This window comes from Excalfactoria chinensis, chromosome 1 (assembly GCF_039878825.1).
Source record: "Excalfactoria chinensis isolate bCotChi1 chromosome 1, bCotChi1.hap2, whole genome shotgun sequence".
In the NCBI taxonomy this organism is placed as follows: Eukaryota; Metazoa; Chordata; class Aves; order Galliformes; family Phasianidae; genus Excalfactoria; species Excalfactoria chinensis.
This window is the reverse complement of record NC_092825.1, coordinates 106503007-106521092: the sequence shown is the minus strand read 5'-3', so window position 1 is coordinate 106521092 and position 18086 is coordinate 106503007. Positions and strand designations below refer to the sequence as shown.

The 18086-nt window shown below is 46.1% G+C and overlaps 1 protein-coding gene across 1 annotated transcript; it reads left to right on the top strand.

Annotated features, from left to right (window-relative positions):
• Positions 1-1316: 1316 nt before the first annotated feature.
• Positions 1317-9227, top strand: ATP6AP2 (ATPase H+ transporting accessory protein 2). Its single transcript, XM_072360404.1, has 9 exons — positions 1317-1472; positions 3346-3476; positions 4023-4151; positions 4659-4754; positions 5066-5203; positions 5518-5571; positions 6793-6942; positions 7737-7853; positions 8193-9227. Exons 1-9 carry the CDS (start codon positions 1418-1420, stop codon positions 8385-8387), a joined length of 1065 nt encoding a protein of 354 aa, XP_072216505.1. The 5' UTR covers positions 1317-1417; the 3' UTR covers positions 8388-9227.
• Positions 9228-18086: the final 8859 nt, after the last annotated feature.

The window sequence follows — 18086 nt, the reverse complement described above, 5'->3', positions numbered from 1 at the left end:
TTCATTCTCTCCTGCAGAATAGGACTGGCCCGGTGTCTACAATAGTTATGCAAATATTGCTCAGTTACAGCAGGATTTGGGAAATGATGGTTAAGCGGATTACTTCTGATTGCAACCACCATAGCAATAGAACGAACCCAAATGATGAGGTAACAGTCCAGTACAGCCAAATGGCTGGCTCTTTGACTTAGCCCTTTTCTCATACTCCCTCTTCTACCATCTCCGATGCTGTTAGTATAGACAGAGCTCGAGGCAAAGGCAGCATCTAAACACCACATGAGCAATTGCTGCCGCAGACGTTTCTGCACAGCACAGTGCTAACACAGGCAGTCAATTCCGGTGCTTTGCCTACAGCTGGCACTTTGATTTTGTGACTGCTACTACCAGTATATGGCTTAATAAATATCATCTCTGACCTAATGTGCATGTTGTCTCAGCTTATTACATTATTTTTCTCCACTTTGCCCTGAGCAGAAGCTCAAAAAGAAATCAGTTGAATAGAATAATGTAGATCTGGTCACAAATACCGCTCACAGGGCTACAAAACCCACTCTTTGCCAAGCACAGCTGGGATCTAAATGAAGCCTGGAGAAAACAGTGAGAGCTCTGGCAGCCTGTAAAGCAGTGGTATGACGTGCAGACACCAGCAGGCACCGGAGAGCATTTATTTCACAGCATCACAGAACGACTCGGGTTAGAAGGGCCCTCAAGGATCATGAATCTCCAACCTACACTGCCACAGGCAGGGCCACCAACCTCTTTGCTATATAATACTACACCAGGCTGCCCAGGGCCCCATCCAACCTGGCCTTGAACACATAAGTTCATTAAAACAGCCTTATTCGCCCTACCCTCTGCTTTTACCCCTCACACTTAGAACCTAAGCTCTCCACTTCGCTGTCCCAGCCCGCGCCAGCCGAGCCGACAGCCCACAGCCGCCCAGCCCTGACACGGAGCCTTCGCTTCCCCACTGGTTTGTTCAGCTGTCAATCAGAGCTTCTTCCCACCCCCCGCGCAGAGCCCGCCCACCCGGCCCGCGCCTCCGCCTAACGCAGTGGGCGGGGAAAGGCTTCGATTGGCCAAGTCAGCTGTCCATTCGTTCCTGTGAGGCTCGGACTCCTTACACCGGACGAGTGAGGGAAATGTTGCGGAGCTCTCCCGCGATCTGATTGGCCGAGTGGAAAAGCCATTCAAACCAAGGCTCCTCCCCCACCGCGGCAGCACTCAGCTGACCGCTCGGTCCCATGACAAGGTTGGGGGGGTCGCTTCTCTGCCCAATGGTCAGATCCGCTGTCACTCTCGCAGAGTCCCGCCCCTCCGTCTGAACCTCGCCTGCGGATTGGTCGCGGCTCCCGTCCTCGGCAGGCGGGCGCTGGGGGTTTTCGGTGCGGCGCTGTGTGGTGGTACGGCGGGCGGTATGGCTCTTCGCGGCCTGGGGGTGGCCGTACTGCTGGCTTCGGCCTTTCTCGCCGGTGAGCCGACGGGGCCGGGGCGTGAGGGAGCCGGGCCGCGGCGGTGGGGATGGGGCGGGGGTTGCGGTGAGCCTCGGGCCTGGGGGTCGTCACGCGGGCTCCTGCGGCCGTCACCGCTGTCACCGGGCCTCAGTGGCATTGGGCGAGGGAAGCGTGGTGTGAACTGCTGCGAGCTGAGCCGCCGGTGAGGCAGCACCTCCTGTGTTGGGCCTCGCTGTGGGAAAGGCACTGAGGCCCTGGAGCGTGACCGGGGTAGGGCAGTGAAGCTGTGAGGAGTCTGTAGGACAGATCTCATGGGGAGCGGCTGAGGGAGCCGGGATTGTGCAGTCGGGAGAAGAGGAAGCTCAGGGGAGACCTCATAGTTCTCTACAACCGCCTGACAGGGGATTGTGGTGACTTGGGGGTCGGCCTCTTCTTCCAGGTAGCAGTGATAGGATGAGAGGTAACGGCCTCTCCTTCCAGAGGAGATTCTAGTTGGATATTAGAAACCATTTCTTCTCAGTAAGAGCAGTGCTGCAGTGGCACAGGCTGCCCAGGGAGGTGGTGCAGTCACCGTCCCTGGAGGTGTTCAAGAGCCGTGTGGATGTGGCACTGAGGGATGTGGGCAGTGAGCATGGTGGGATGGGCTGCTGGTTGGACTCAGTGATCGTAGAGGTCTTTTCAGACATTAATGATTCTATGAAAAGCGCATATAGCAATTCTGTGAGTTTCTTCTCAAGCAAACGAGCATGGAAACATTGCTGCCCTGGAGAACACGGGGATGTGTGCTGCTGTACCATTGATGCTGACGGCAGGCTATCCAGAGAACAGATACCCAAATAAAGCCACATTTGGATCTACACTACACATCTATCAGTCCAGCCCATTTTCCTTCTGCCCTCCTTTTATCCATGCGCAGTACTTTGGTCTTGTGGTGTTTGTTGTAATATTGCTCAGGTTTACTGTCAACACTGTATGCAGGGTCACAACCAGGCTTTAAAGCAACACCCTGAAGGTCAGATTGGTTATCATTTTACTTAACATTCATTTAACCTCAGTGTACCACCTTTTTTTCTTTACCTTTTGCATTTGCCTGTTGATAGACAAATTTGCACCAAGTATGTTTTCAAATGAATTCAGACAGGCAGCTTGGTGCTTGCCTGCACATAGTGTTGCCATCATAGGAGTTAGATTGGACTATCCCATCTGTCCACTCTGACTTTATTACAGAATCATCATCCCACTGTACTGACTTTAGTCTGTTACTGAGGGTAATGTGGAAAAGAGTGAAGAGGGATCCCAACGTGAGACGTCCCGCGGGTTGTGGCTGTGCACTGCCAGCCTTGGCCCAGTGCTGCATGATGAAAAGAAATGTCTTGTTGCCTTCTGTGCCTGAGAGGGCAACTGGAGCTGTTCTGCAGGAGCCAGATCACTACTAGTAGTACTCTGCTTCAGCCGGCACAGGTGGACTTAACTGGTCCTGTCTGCTCTGGGTTCAGTGGCTCAGGCTGTTTTCTGCGCAGAAAGAGTTCTTATGCCAAGCAGTTCAGGAAGAAATCAGCTGTGCTGGCGTGTAGCTGGGTGTTTTGAGCCTTCCTGACTTTGCTGAGGGCTGGCTTCACTGGGTCTGCATCGTAACGTTTAGTCCACTGTTAAGTGTACATATATGTACTGTGCTGTTGCTTTAATCCAAATGTAGATTTGTCCATTCTTAGTCTTAGCTATATAGAAACCTTATCCAGAGCACAAAAACAAGCGTTACTCATTACTTAACTTTGCCTAGATGGGTAGCTATGAGAAGGATAAGAATGAATGAAAATTCCAGCTTGCTTTGTTTCTGTGGAGGGGAGGGAAAGACTGTCTGAAATTGACAGCACTTTTTCCTTGCTTCTAGGTGTGTGCGGGGATGAGTTCAGTATCTTACGGTCACCTCAGTCAGTTGTTTTTCAAGATGGAGGCTGGCCAATCCCCGGCGATCGGATCCCAGATGTAGCTGCATTATTCATGGGCTTCTCTATTGAAGAGGTACGTTTGAGGTCTTGGCTGCAAAAGGACTCTAGAACTACAGAGCTGCTCGGTTAACATGCTTCCTGTCATATATTGGAATATATGTGAAATATATGTCCTGTTTATTGTGAGGCATGTGTGACTTAACAGAGTGTGGTTTCCAAGCACAGGGTTGTATCAGTCATATGAGCACAAAAAAGGGCTGTGCTTGCTGGCTAGTTTGAGTCATCAGCTACAGAAGGAAGCCAGCCTGCAGAGGCTTTAGCTTTGTTCTTCAGTTGTTCTGAGACCCATCTACATGCAGTTCCCACCCCCCTGCACTCAGCAGACAAACAGTTTCACTTAGGATGCTTAGGAAATAATCCAAAGACTTGAAAGTTAAGGTGGAAGTGTTCCAGTGGTACATGCTTGCCCATGAATTTCCAGCAGGCTGTCCTTTATGGAGATATCTACAAGGCAGTAGTTAATTTTGCTGTAATGGTCAGGATGGGTTCCTTTGACTTCCTCTGAAATACAAACTGTGGTGGTGGTTGTTGTGGTTTATTTTTCACTGTTCTCTAATAGGACCTTCCCTGGCCTGGGCTTGCAGCTGGCGATCTGTTTCACAGACCTCGAGCTGCTGTGTTAGTGACTGTGAAAGGGGTGGACAAGCTGACGTTGCCTGCAAAAGGAATCTCTTACCCTATTGAGAATGTGAGTATGCACATCTGGAGCAGTTATGCAACTTCTGTAACTCTTGCATTCTGAGTACAAGACTTCCTACCGTAGTGCTTGATGTTCTCATCATTTTACCTTTGCTTGAAGTTCACGTATCCCCCCCCTTGAATGATGGGTCAGGTTGTAGCCATGAATAACCCAGTCTGACTCTGATCTAGGCTTTCCTTTTTAGGTTCAATAAAACTGGTTGAAGATTGTCCGAACCATACCATGTAGCATAACTAACGTGCAGAACCCTTAAATATAAAGAAACCTTCAGTCATGTTCACACTTGTAACTTCATGAAAGTTCTGAATCCATATTTTCTGTATGTTTCTAGTCTTTAATTGTTTCAGAAATTGCTGCTGTCGCTCCAAATGAGCTGCCCCAAAGTTGCTCTGGTCAACTACTAGATCTCCAGTATTTGTGAATAATTTCAAGTGATCACAGCTGAGTAACTGGGTTCTGTTTTACCCCAAAATCTAACCAGGCTTTGTGTTTCAGGCTGTTCCCTTCAGTCTGGACAGTGTTGCGAATGCTATTCATAGTTTGTTCTCTGAGGAAACTCCCGTAGTCTTGCAGCTGGCCCCCAGCGAGGAAGTGAGTATTACTTCGGTTCTGACAGCAAATGCTCTAGGTGGTAAACACTTGTATGACTGGAGCGAAACCAGTTACTATATGAGAATATTTTGCTTTGGAGGGTGATTTGCAAGTATGGTTGATGATTATTGTGTGGTTGGAGAAGGTAAAAAGCTAAGGAGGACTGTAAAATAAAGAGCTAGCAGAGGGCTGTTAGTTAGGGTAGTATACTTAGGTTGTGGTTGGACTCAATGATCTTTAAGGTCATTTCCCACCTGAGAACTTCTATGGTTCTAACCTCTGTTCTTACTGTACAATGGCTGTTCCTGCAGAGGGTGTACATGGTGGGCAAGGCAAACTCTGTATTTGAAGATCTTTCTGTCACGCTGCGCCAACTGCGGAACCGCTTGTTCCAGGACAACTCCATTCTCAGCTCTCTTCCTCTCAACTCCCTCAGCAGGAACAATGAGGTAAAAAAGCCATATTGAGTACTTCTGGAGTTTGTTTTCTTTTTCCTAATATGCTTTTCCATTTTATTTCTTTCCCTTTGCTGAGGAGGGCATCCCTTTTTATTTTTCCCCCAAATTGACTTCTAAGAAGTCTTAGTAAACTAAGGTTTAAGTTCTTGTGTGAGTAGCTTTATTAAAAGAATAATTTCCATCTAGCAAGTTCTGATGCTGCAACAGTTACAGTCTGCTCTGAAATACGTAGAGTTAAAACATAATGAGGCTTCTCAAATTCTGGTGCCATCAAAGCAATTACCCATTTTTGTCTTTGTCCCCAGGTTGACTTACTTTTCCTCTCAGAACTGCAGGTTCTACGTGATATCGTAACCCTGGTAAGACTTGTTTTTTTTATAAACACTTTAGTTACACCTGAGGTCTCAGACTTCCCAGACATTATTTAAAGGTAGCAAATCCATGGCCAGGATACTTGGCAACCTGTTACACACTCAAGCCTGCCATTACTGGGTTGCAACAGTTTAAATAATGCATTCTTGAGGTATTTGTTACTGATGGAAGAAAATGAGACCTTCAGTCATCTGTAACTTCTTTTGTGTTGTTTATGGAGAGCAGAGGGCATTCTGAATTACTATTTCTCCATACCAACAGGAAGTGCTCCGTGTGAAACTTGCAGAGCTTTCCTTATTTTCTTACTTGAGAAGCCTGTCTGTCATCTACTTCAAAATGTCACTAACATTTGCTTGAAAGGGATGCAGTGACTTATGCAGCATGAACAGTGGTGGTGATAGAAACGTTACAACAGAGAGATGAGATTTTAATTACAATTGTTTCAAGCTCATGTTAGGTGAAGGACCGTCTGAAAGCAATGGGACTCTTAGAATCATAGAATTACCCAGGTTGGAAAAGACCTTGAAGATCATCAAGTCCAACTGCAGCCTAACCATAGTACCCTAACTCTAACAACCCTCTGCTAAATCATATCTCTGAGCACCACATCCAAACGGCTCTTAAATACATCCAGGGATGGTGATTCAACCACCTCCCTGGGGAGCCCATTCCAGTACTTAACTACCCTTTCTGTAAAGAAATGTTTCCTAACATCCAACCTAAACTTGCCCTGGTGCAACTTGAGGCCATTTCCCCTCGTCCTGTCACTTGTCACTGGTGTGAAAAGACTTGCCCCACTCTCGCTGTGAGGACCTTTCAGGTACTGGAAGAGGGTGATAAGGTCTCCCCTCAGCCTCCTTTTCCCCAGACTAAACAGCCCCAGCTTCCTTAGCCTCTCCTCATAGGGTTGATTCTCCAAGCCCTTCACGAGCCTCATTGCCCTTCTCTGGACAAAGAAAGACTGCTCATTTTTCTTGAGGAAAATGAGGTAAACTAATTTGTTTCGGTCCTGCAGATCAGAACTGCCGTAGTTGAAGTTGATGGGAAGATAGGAACAGATTGCTTGTTTTTGGAGGCTGTTCCCATCTGCAGTCAAATGTCAGTGCTGCATCTGGGGTCACTCCCAGCAAACTGATGTTGTGGCAATGTGTTTCTAAAGTAACCTATTTGTGAACTAAATTCTTTCTGCCCTCGATGGTGTTCCAAAGCTGTCCCGACACAAGCACTTGGCCAAAGATCACTCTCCAGACCTGTATTCCCTGGAACTGTCTGGTTTGGATGAAATTGGAAAACATTATGGAGAAGACTCTCAGCAATTCAAGGATGCTTCTCAGATTCTCGTAGACGCTTTGCAAAAGGTATATTTCCTCTCTAACCAACACAACTCACACCGGTACCATGGAAGCCATTTTTTATGTTAACTACGAGGGAATTAGCTTACTGATGTGTGTTTTGTTGTGAGCTGTCACTTCACTAGTAACAGCCGTACGCATGCTTGGGTTCTGGTTTCGTTTCTTTTTTCCCCCTTGTTTTTTCAATGCAGTTGTTACAAACCTCTCACTCTACAGAATCATGTCAGTGATTTTCAATGTGTTTGCTGTTTTGGATAAAGGAGTAGGAAGCTATTAAAACTTGTATAAACGTGAGCTCAATAGGTCTGTTTTCCCTAAACAAACATCTTTCACTTTAAAAACACCAGTATGTCTCACAGAGGCTGGCCTAGTGAAATGTGAAAGCCCTTTTTATCCCAGGATGCAGTGTTTAGTTTCCCCTTGCCTCAAAGTTGTATAAGTGTAAACATCCAGGGCTCTAAGAGAGTAACTCTTTAGCTGGTCTTACATAGTGATTAGCTAAAACTCTTTGTTAAGACCTGAGGCCAGTATGTTTTGAGTGTCAGAAGTGTGATGGAGAAGTGTAAAAGCGTGAGTTTACCAAGTTGAATAACTGTTTAATCTAGGAGATGTTGCAAGCCAGTTGAAACTTTGTTGGTCCAACTATAAGACGGTGGCGTATCAGGTTGGTTTGTTTTGTTTTTTAACAACTTCCCCCAGCCTTGGTGATCCTGAAGGTGATGTGTTATGGTTTATTTTGCTAACAAAGCCCTCCTCAGTTCCAGTTGAAGTTTTAAATTAAACCTCTTTTGCTTTTCCAGTTTGCAGATGAGATGTATAACCTGTACGGCGGGAATGCAGTGGTAGAAATGGTGGCTGTAAAGGCATTTAATTCTCCCCTCACAAGAAAAGCTCGCTCCATTCTGCAGTCTTCAGAGGTAGTATCTGTACATGGTTCTCTGTCTTGCCTATTGAAAGCCTGAACGTATCCAAACTGCATCGCTTCCTTACTTGAGTAAATCTTTGTACTTAAAGAACAGAATACTGACTGATGTAGGCAAGTTTTCATTGACTTTCATGAGGCTCCTGTCAGCTCAGTCCTTTGGATTCCATTAATGTCAGTCACAGAATCACTTCAGCATTTTGTGCCCTGGCATGAGAATCACTGGACAGAAATGCATCTCTTTTATTTAGACTGTTTTGATCTTTGATGTAATCAGCACGTGTTTTGTATACAGGCAGACTTTCAAGTAATGCACTTCTTTTCTTTGTTACAGGGTGAAACAGATAATCCATATAACCTTGCCTATCCTTATAACTACAACTACTCTGTGATCTTCAACATTATTCTGTGGATGATGATAGGCTTTGCTTTAGCTGTGATAGTAATCTCCTACAACCTCTGGAACATGGATCCTGGCTATGACAGCATTATTTATAGGATGACGAATCAGAAGATAAGAATGGATTGAACTAAACTGTATTCCAGCACATGGAAATGATGAGTAAGATCTCCCTTAAGTTGAGTGAAAACAAATATGTGGTTAATTGTGGAATTTTAAAAAGGTGTATTTATTTCTAAGTATGTTGGTTTTTTTCCCCCTCTCTTAAGCCTATTTTAATAGTAAGTAGCACTAGATTGGATTTAGAAATGGACAGCTACTTGTTTAAGAGAAGTAATAATCCACCAAGCTAACTGTTATTAGAGTACCATCATTCCATTTCTTTTTTAATCATGTTAGGAAATGCCCTGTCCGGCTGTGTGCAAAACAGATAAACTGAAACGATGATAGCAGCGTTGTTTGAATCTTTTTCACGAGGAAATGATGAGTTATAGCTAAATATTGTGTTGTATATTATGAACCAGTTGTAAATGTTTGATGTAAATATTTATAACGTCACTTCGGAAAGGATAGTCGTTATTCTTTAGTAATATATTAAATGCAGAAGTATTTCTATGAGGTTAGGAAACTTGTGGCAGAAATGGCTTTTGGATCACACGATGATGGCTTAAATCCGAACCACAGCCAGAATGGCTGAGTTTACCTCGGGCTTTAATGCTTTGCAGATAGTGTGGCTGGTCTATACAGTGGAGAGTCTAGAAATATGGAAGTAGCACCAGTCTGGTTGTGGTGTAACATTGCATACAGCTCAGAATTCCTGTTAGGATGCTTCGTATTCCTTCCATTTGTGTTGATATTATTAAAGAATAAAAAGCAGGCTTTTTGATGATAAGACTGGACCAACGCCTGATTTAAATCTACCTGGATTGTAGTCCTGCTTCTGTCGTTCAATAAAACAAAGAATAGTTCCTGGGTGTGTTCACTGTTTGTTGATTCATAGGTGCGGCTGCTTCTCTTCAGTGCTGCTGCTTAGCTGAGTAGAGCAAGTGCAGTCAGCTGCCTGTGTCTGACAGCGGGCCCGTTTGAGACAGAGTAAGCTTCTTTGAATTTTCCCATTACTGATTGACGGTTCTTATGTCCTCTTCTATTAGTTCTTATGTTCCTTAAGGAGATGCTCAAGCTCCATTTCTGAGATCTCTGCGTGGACTTCCTGGTCAGTTACAGCATCTTTGCCACAACGTACAGTTGTGCTGGGATGACCTTGTGTACCATAAGAAACGAGGAGCTCGTGTCTCCCACAAGAATATGTGTATCTCTGGGGTAAAAAGGTATTATGTGGTGATTCTGGTAGGCCAAGTATTGTTGTGTCACACATTTTGATAGATAAAACAGGCTCTGCAGCTACTGTCTGATACCAGGACAAGCAATAGTTTGGAATCTATTCACCATCTGTTGGAAGGGCACTTGCAAATTCCCTCCTGTGTTAGCAGTGCATTTGTTCGTATCGTGGCTGTGGGCCCCCAGTGGGTACTGAAGATGTTTTTGAGCGCTCCAGTGTGCTTCTTAAAGAACAGTTGCTTCATACAGGACAGACTGCTTGTAGAACCACTGTAAAGCCATTGTGCTTTAGTTGGAGCAAGACGTTATGTTATACAGTAGTACTGCTCTGTCACTAACCAAATATACAATTACAATACGGATTCTTGAGCCAGGAATAGTCTTTTTTAGGTCTTTGTTAATTGGAATGAAAGAGCTGTCGACACCATTAGACCTGCGATTGATCATTCCCTTTAGGTTTGATCTTCCTAAGAACGTAAATTGTGAAAAGATTTGTCATGTGGCAGAAATTGCAGGTTTTGCAAACCTTCCTTCGAGGAAAGCAACATGACTTGCATGGGAAGCTCTGAAGAGGACAGCGGTGTGAGCAGAAGCCCACAGTTTTGTTTCCCAAGGAGAAATCAGCACAGTTTCTTCAAAGCACTCCTACAAAGTCAAGAAAGAGTGAGGAATCAATGGATTCAGGATGTACCTGCTGTTGGTGGAGTGCTGGCTGCCAAATGGCACTTCATCCCCAGGCAGCTGATCTAAGGGGAGCCTGGGTCAGATGTCTAGGTTCAGGCTTATTTTATACCTTGTCCAGTTGCGGGATGGGAGAGGATGGGAATTTGGATATCTGTCCTCATAGTGTGCCAGCATTCAGGAACAAAGAGAGAAGTCTGAGGCAGCTGAAGCCTGAGTGTTGCTTTTGATAGTTAGAAAAGAGAAAGTGAGCCATAAATATAAGGGATCTTTAAGGAATCAGCATGCTGTATTTTCTAGATGATCTTCCAGCCCTCTTTGTGGCAACATGGCAACCTTTAGAGTTCTTCCAGCCCCCATCCTACTGTTGTGACATACAGGCAGAGGAAGCTCTAAGTGGATCTGAAATATGCAAATGTTGCATTAGTAAAAAAAAAACAGTCAGGAAACCACATTGAAATGCAAATGTTGAGCAACTCTTCTGCTGCCTGCTGGGCTTTATGGGACAGTGTGAGTGGAGGCGACAAGGACACTGCTGGTGTTTAGGGAGATGAGCTGCTGTCTCCAAAAACATCCCAAACCACAACAATCACACATTTGTATCCTATTGCTGATGGTATTTTATGGCTGCTGTGAAGTGGATGGTTGGAGCTGAACCTCAGTGTTGATCTCTTGGAAAAAATGGAAACATTTCTTGATAGAGCAAGTGGTGGTGATGGGCACTTAAAGATCTTGTGCAGGGAGTGATGGGGGAGCAGCACACATAGCAGGACAGAAGGAGACAGATAAGGGTGGCTGAAGTGGAAGTGGACACTTTCACGTCTCGCAGAAGAAAAGACACTGAAATAAATCAGGAACTCAGCGTTTGTTGCCTGTCCTGTTCTGCCAGTAATGCAGGGTGGCTCTGTGGAGGAAATACACTTACTTGGAAGGCACTCAAAGCACAGCGCTTCTGCAGCTCACGGCTGAAGGAGAGAGGAGCAATGAACGACAGCCATCTGGTGTCTGCAGAAGCCGTATCCCTGCAAGAACAGCTACTGGTGCCACTGCTGCCAAAAGCTCACCCAGGTGAACACACTCTTTAAATAAGACCAAGTGATGGTGTTGCACATCCCAATAACCTTTGGCAGTTTCAATCCCTCTGTATCAGAGCCTGTTGCCTTCTGTACCGATGGGCTTTTAGCAGTTTGGGAAGGAGAAAACAGTGAATATACATCATAAAATGCCTTAATGTTTCATAGGGGAAACGGAATTAACGGGTGCACCAAATGGTTTTTATAAAGGTAGTCAAACCCTGCTTCCATTGTGCTCCAGTGCGTGAGTTTATGATGACAAATTGACATGCCTTTAATTTGGGGAGCACATGCTTTACATTAGGCCATGGGGATATAAGCAGTACGGCCAAGCCGAACTCACAGTAATTTAACTGGTACCACACAGCCAATGCTGTGAGCAAAGTGGCTGCTGGAGGACTTCAGCACTGCCTATCATGATCACCCCCTCTGTCTAACACAGTTCCTGTGCTCGGAGTGCCCAAGGAATTGATACGGTCGATAGCAATACCCGTATAATCAATTAGAGCATTTGAGCACAGCAGCGCTAAAAGGGTGCTCTAACTACATCCTACAGCAGGTCATCAATCAAACTCTTGACTAATGTGCAGCAGAAGCTTGGAAATAAAAATCCATTTAAGTGATCAGACAGCTCTGAAAGCTTAAGAATCTGTTTCTGTCACCAAGTGCTGCAGCAGCAGGGGAAGAAAAAAAGGGAAGAAATATATAAAAGATGGAGGCTGTTGTCTAAAGGGAGCACTTGTCTAAGTTTTACAGCTAATCCTGAGAAAAATCATAGGATGTTTCAAGCTGATGGAGTGTTACAGTCTAAGCTGCGTGAGGCAATGTGCAGCTCTGCCCCATAGAGAGCTGCTGGGAGGTGAGAGCTGGGTGGGTGAGCGTGTCCTTGGGAGCAGGGAGGCTCTGCTTGTTGGTCGTGGGGAGCGAAGAGGTCTCCCCTGAGCCTCTTCTTCTCCAGACTGAACAATCCCAGTTCCCTCAGCTGCTCCCCATAAGCCTTGTGCTGCAGGGGGAATGCCAGCCATTTTCTTTCCTGCTCAACCTCCTCTTTTCCAGACCCTGTTCAATTTTGCTGTGGTTATCTCTCCTTTTTAAAGCCTTCCAGCTTCTGCCTTTCTTCCCTTTAGGAAGTTCTTTATAATCTGTGTCTCTTACGAGAGCTAAAGCAATAGACTTAAATAGACAAAAACATTCCGATAGCATGAAGGATTCCCACATCAAGCGCCTCACTTTCTTGGCTTGTGATGTCTAATCTGAAACTTGTCATTCTCCAGCCAGAAATAAACTCTTTGGCTCTGAGCATCTCCTGTGAACTGCAAAATAGGGTGCTTACAATTATATTAAGTGCTATGAAATCACAAGAATCACACACACAATGGCCTGGGTTGGAAGGGGCCTCGAGGATCGGGAATCTCCAACCCCCTGCCACGGGCAGGGCCACCAACCTCCACATTTAATACTAGATGAAAGGCCAGGTTGTGGCAATGACAGTGGAGGAAGACTGCAAAAGGGCAGGCAAGATTCCTGAGCATGTACAAAGAAGAAAGAGGTAGAAAATCCTTCCAAAACTAAGTGCTGTCATTTGCTTTCAGCTGGTCCACCCATACCTACAGAGTGTACAGAAGAGCCAGGGAACAAGCAGCTGCAATATGTTGCTCTCTACAATGATGCAAAAGTGAGATGGGGGTCAGCCTCTTCTCCCCGGTAACAGTGACAGGACAAAAGGGCCTTTGGCCTTAAGTTGTGCCAGGGAGGTTCAGGTTGGGTATTAAGAACAACTTCTCCTCAGTAAGAGCAGTGCTGCAGTGGCACAGGCTGCCCAGAGAGGTGGTGCAGTCACCGTCCCTGGAGGTGTTCCAGAGCCGTGTGGATGTGGCACTGAGAGACGTGGGCAGTGGGCACGGTGGGGATGGGCTGCTGGTTGGACTGAGTGATCTTAGAGGTCTTTCCAACCGTAATGATTGTTAAAGGTTTGTTAAACCTTGTTAAAGGAAAAGAAGTGTTTATTATTTTCATGCTGATATACTTAATGTCCTAAGTAAACGTGAGGTTAAAAGTAAGGGTATAAATTGAAGACCTAATGCTTTTAGGAGAACGTGGACTATAGAGAAAGCCAGGCAAAAGGATATTTTTCTCCAGAGCAATGAATACTTGATGTAAAAGAACATTTTCTTGCTATCATTTGAAGAATTGCTGCTAAAAACAAACACCAACAAAGCCTGCTGAAGGTAAAACGAGATTTGTTCTATAAAATCAGCTGTGACAACAGCAGAGCAGAGGAGGATAAAATGCCACTTTTGCTAAAAGCTTTTCTAACTCCTGAGCTGTGGAGGAAAACAACACGGAGCCACGCATGGAGGAGGGCTGGAGGAGGCTGCGATCCACACAATAGCCTTTCACTTGGAGCAGGAAAATGGGATCCTGACAGCTTCCTTCTGTAAGTGTGTGTCCAAAATGAAAGGTCAGAAATTACAAAGCTTCGCTACCGAGCCGTGGCTATTCTTGGCTTTTCATTCCTAAGGCTTCAGCGTGGTGTTCTGCACAAAGCTTCGAGGTGCCTCTGGTCAGCGCAGAGAGGAGTTCCAGGAGGCAAAAAAACATGACCTAATTCTGTTGTGCAGGGTATGATGGAAGCAGCCAAACGCAGTCAAACTTGGGCCCCAGAGACTGGTGAGTGGACTCACCTGAACTAAGAACAGCGTGTGCCCGTGTGGATTTCAGGCTTCCTTCTATGGCTGGGAGTTAAAGGGTGAAAGAAAATACATTTTCCCTTCAACGTGGGTTCAGAGCTGCATTTGTAATCAAGAAGAAAAGAGAAAGGAAGTCTCTGCCGTAGCAGAAGTGATGCTGGAGCTCAGGCAGGCCCCGTGCCAGGCAAATCCTGAACAATTCTGCACACAGTACGGGGGTGGGAAAGGGAGCTGCGTGCTCACCTTTACTTTGGTGCCCATGCAACTCAAAGGGGGATGAAAAAGTGAAAGAATGAAGGGAAATCAGAGTAAGGTTCTCGTGTCTTTCCTTCAGGGCAAAGGTGTGGGAAGCACTGAAGTGAAGCAGCGATGAGGGTTAATCAGCCACCCCTTCTGGTTGCTTGGTTGTGCTGGTTAGCAGAGCGCAGAATTCAGCTTTGCAAAAACAACGGCAGCGATCACCTTACAAAAAGGCCTTCAGCAACAAGGGCAGCAATCCAAACCCCACTGCTCCCCAGCTCTGCCATCTCCGTGGGAGCCGGGCGCTAGGATTTGCATGGAAGAAGAATTCTCTAACAGCTCAATTGTAAATAAATGTCTTAAGGTGTCCTCACAGCACTAAATCAAACCACGCTGACAAAAATAGGTGTTCAAATCGTTATATTTCCTTCAAAATCTGAACATGACAGCTTGGCTTTATTACTGTATTAAACCATTTGCCTGTATGAGCTTTGATAGCTCACGCTCTCCAGGGGTATGGTGTGATGTGTAGGGAATCTTAACTGTGGGGCAAAGGAGCACCAAGAAACCGTGCAGCAGGGGAGCTAAAATAAAAAGTAAATAAAGCCCAGCAAAATCAATTCCTTTCACACTGACTGAGCAGCAGTGCAGCTGGCAACAGCACGCAGGGGCTGAGGTGCTGCATAACCGCACCACGGAGCTGCTCACGAGAAGCCACAACAGGTTGGATATTAGGAACAATTTCCTCTCAGTAAGAGCAGTGCTGCAGTGGCACGGGCTGCCCAGGGAGGTGGGACAGTCACTGACCATGGAGGTGTTCCAGAGCCGTGTGGATGTGGCACCTTCTTAAAACTTGTCTCTCCAAGATGATAACCTGATCTCACTGGGTAGGGCTGAAGTACTTCCTCAGACAGCCTCTCCTGCCTCCAGGCCTCTCCTCCAGCTCCTTCCACTCCTCTCTATCCATGAGCCATGTCTTCAAAGATCTGTTGCCAGGTTCTCACAAGGGAAGAGACTCCTAAAACCACAGTCTCGGAGGCTGCCTGTGATTCTAATGCTGCCCAGAGGGACCTGAGCTCTGAAGCAAGCTGGAAGAGGTGCAGGTCACTGACAAGCCGATACTCCTTAATAAATGCAACACAGAGCTCCAGCATTTTATCTTTTCCGTAGCTATACAAGCAGTCAACCTCTAGACACCTTCTGCAACTTGCACAGCAAGTGCTGGACCTTCATTGCAGGCTCTGCAAGGGGGAATGAGCAGCTCTGCTACCTGAAGGAGATACTATGCAGCCCCTGCAGCCTCTCGCCCCAAGGAGAGCGGCAGCGCCACCACAGGGCCCAACAAACAGCTCTGGCAGCCCTTGGTGTCCTGCCTGGGGTCAGTCACTGTTGCTGCATCTGAAATCTGGCCCAATCTGCCCAACCAGCTGCAGGAATCATCCTAACAAAGCACACGCTCCTCCTGGGTCACCTTGGGCATTAACGTCACTACCAGGCCAACACTACTAAAGCTTCAAGGTCATATCAGCTGAAGTAAATGAAACAAACCTAATAACCCTCCTTCAGGATGCCCAGAAGCCCACGTGCTGTGTTTGCTCACCGACTCCATGTTTGGATAAAAGGTTGTTTCCTTCAGACTTAAATCTTCCCCCGTTTGACCAGCTGATTTCTCCAGTGAGGCCACGCTGTGACCAACCTATGTCCAGTGAGGAGGTGGTGGTGGCAGCGCACCTTGTGTTTTAGCACCTATCTGCAGCTTGCTGATGCTGTGCATATGCAAACACTTCTTTTTCTTGCAGGTTTTGGTGAGAGAAAGGCGGGGGATAGATGTAATTAAACAAAATCCAGCCGGTACTACTAGCTGATGCTCTAAAAGATCAACTAGTTGAAGTATTAGCCCTTACTAATATTAATTCTTATTAATTCTGTGCTAATTCCAACCTTGCTCAGTCCCATAGAATTGTATTGTGGAGGTACACAATAACACTGCTTCTTAGCTCTGTGTGAAGGTCAGGACACATTCCTCTGGCCTTAGTGCTGTGTGAGCACAGGACACGCTGCCTGAGAGCAGTAACCTTGATGAACAACACAGGAGCCCCCAGCTGAGCTGCACCAGAGCAGCAGCAACTATAGTTTGTCAGTTGCTTTGCAAGCTTGCCAGATTATTACCTGGTCATATTTAATGACAAGGAAGCAACAACGTGAGGCAGGCCTGTCAGCACACTTTTGTCAGGCATCAGGCTGTTTCTGACAGAAGTGCCCTTCTCTCCCACAGAAAGCCTCTGGTGAAGCTGCTACTCCCCCGCTTAGTGGGATATTCACCCTCTGCTATCCACAACCTTCACACTATCCTTTTAAAAACAGCCACGTCGCCCTGTACAGCCCCCAGCACAACCCTCCTCGTTCAGCATCTCTTATCTCTCCCAGCAGCAGCCAGACGTTTCCTTTAAAATCTATTACATAGGGGTCACTTACCGAAGACTCTAATTATGGTTCTGGAAGGGAAGAACGTGCAGGGCTGGGAGCACACACACTCACGCACCGCAGCACCCTTTCCTCAGTTTATGGTGCTGCTGGAGACTTGTTTGGAGACCAGAAGCATTTCCCCTCTAAGTGGCACACTGCTTATGATGGACCCAGCTTAGGAATCACCAGCTGCTGTAGGAATCTCTACATGAAAGACCCGCAGACGTTAAGGCTGTGTGATATAACTGAAACATACATATCTCCATTACAGCCAACACGTGATTAAAGCTCTGTTTCAAACAAAACTCTCACCTTATTTCAGCTCTGAGTGTTCGCAGGGCTCAGGAAAGCCTCCATCTCCCTTTCTTTTAAGGAAATCTTGAACACAACTCAACTGATGTTTATGATGCGGAAAACCACAAAGCTTCTGCTGTCATCTGGGTTTGCTTTTTGGACAGCCGGATCGTTTGGTGTCCCCATTCGGCACTGGCTGACATTACCACTCCAAACCTGGCTGCCGATACTGAATTGTTATTTTCTCCGTATTCTTTGTTTTCTCTCTCTCCCCGCAGGCAGATTTATGGGAAGCAACGTACAGGTAATGCAGGATGTGGAGTCACTGCAGATTTTTCTTTAGGGAAATAAATGCACAAACAAATCTCCTGTGGCAATGAAAACCTCGGGTCGGGAAGATCGTCTCGTAACCACAAGTCATTGCTTCACCTTGTTTTCTCTTCATCTTGACCTCGCCCCACAATTCAAGTGTCTGAAGTTCCGTGGAGCTTTTTTTCCCCCCAGTAACACTCCTGTGCCAGTGTGGGCAAAGAAGAGCAGACATTTCCCTGTGTCAGAAAGCTGCCTTTTGGCATGGGAATGCTCAGACCTCCGGTCCAGACTAGTAGGCAGCAGAATATCCGCTCCTTTTTTCGATGTCATTCCACTGCCTCTCCATTTCATATCATTAGTTTAGCTGAGAGAGACAGAAATACTACATCTCTCCAACTGAGTAACTGCAACAGTTTAGCATTGCAGAAAAGCTGCGTAACCAGAGGATAAATACAAGTTAAAATACCGACTGACAGAGTACCAACGCTCAAAACCCACTTCAAGGCTGAGATCTGAAGCCAACACTAATGAAAAGAGGAATTATTGTATAAGAGTTTTGACACAGACACATTCAATACTAGAGAATGAAACCTTGTGATGGATGAGGGGGTAACAGCAGCCTCAAAGCCAAGAAGGTAGGATAGAAGATACCCACAAAAAGATTAGAATCATAGAATTGCTTAGGTTGGAAAAGACCTTAAAGATCATCGAGTCCAACGACAACCTGACCATAC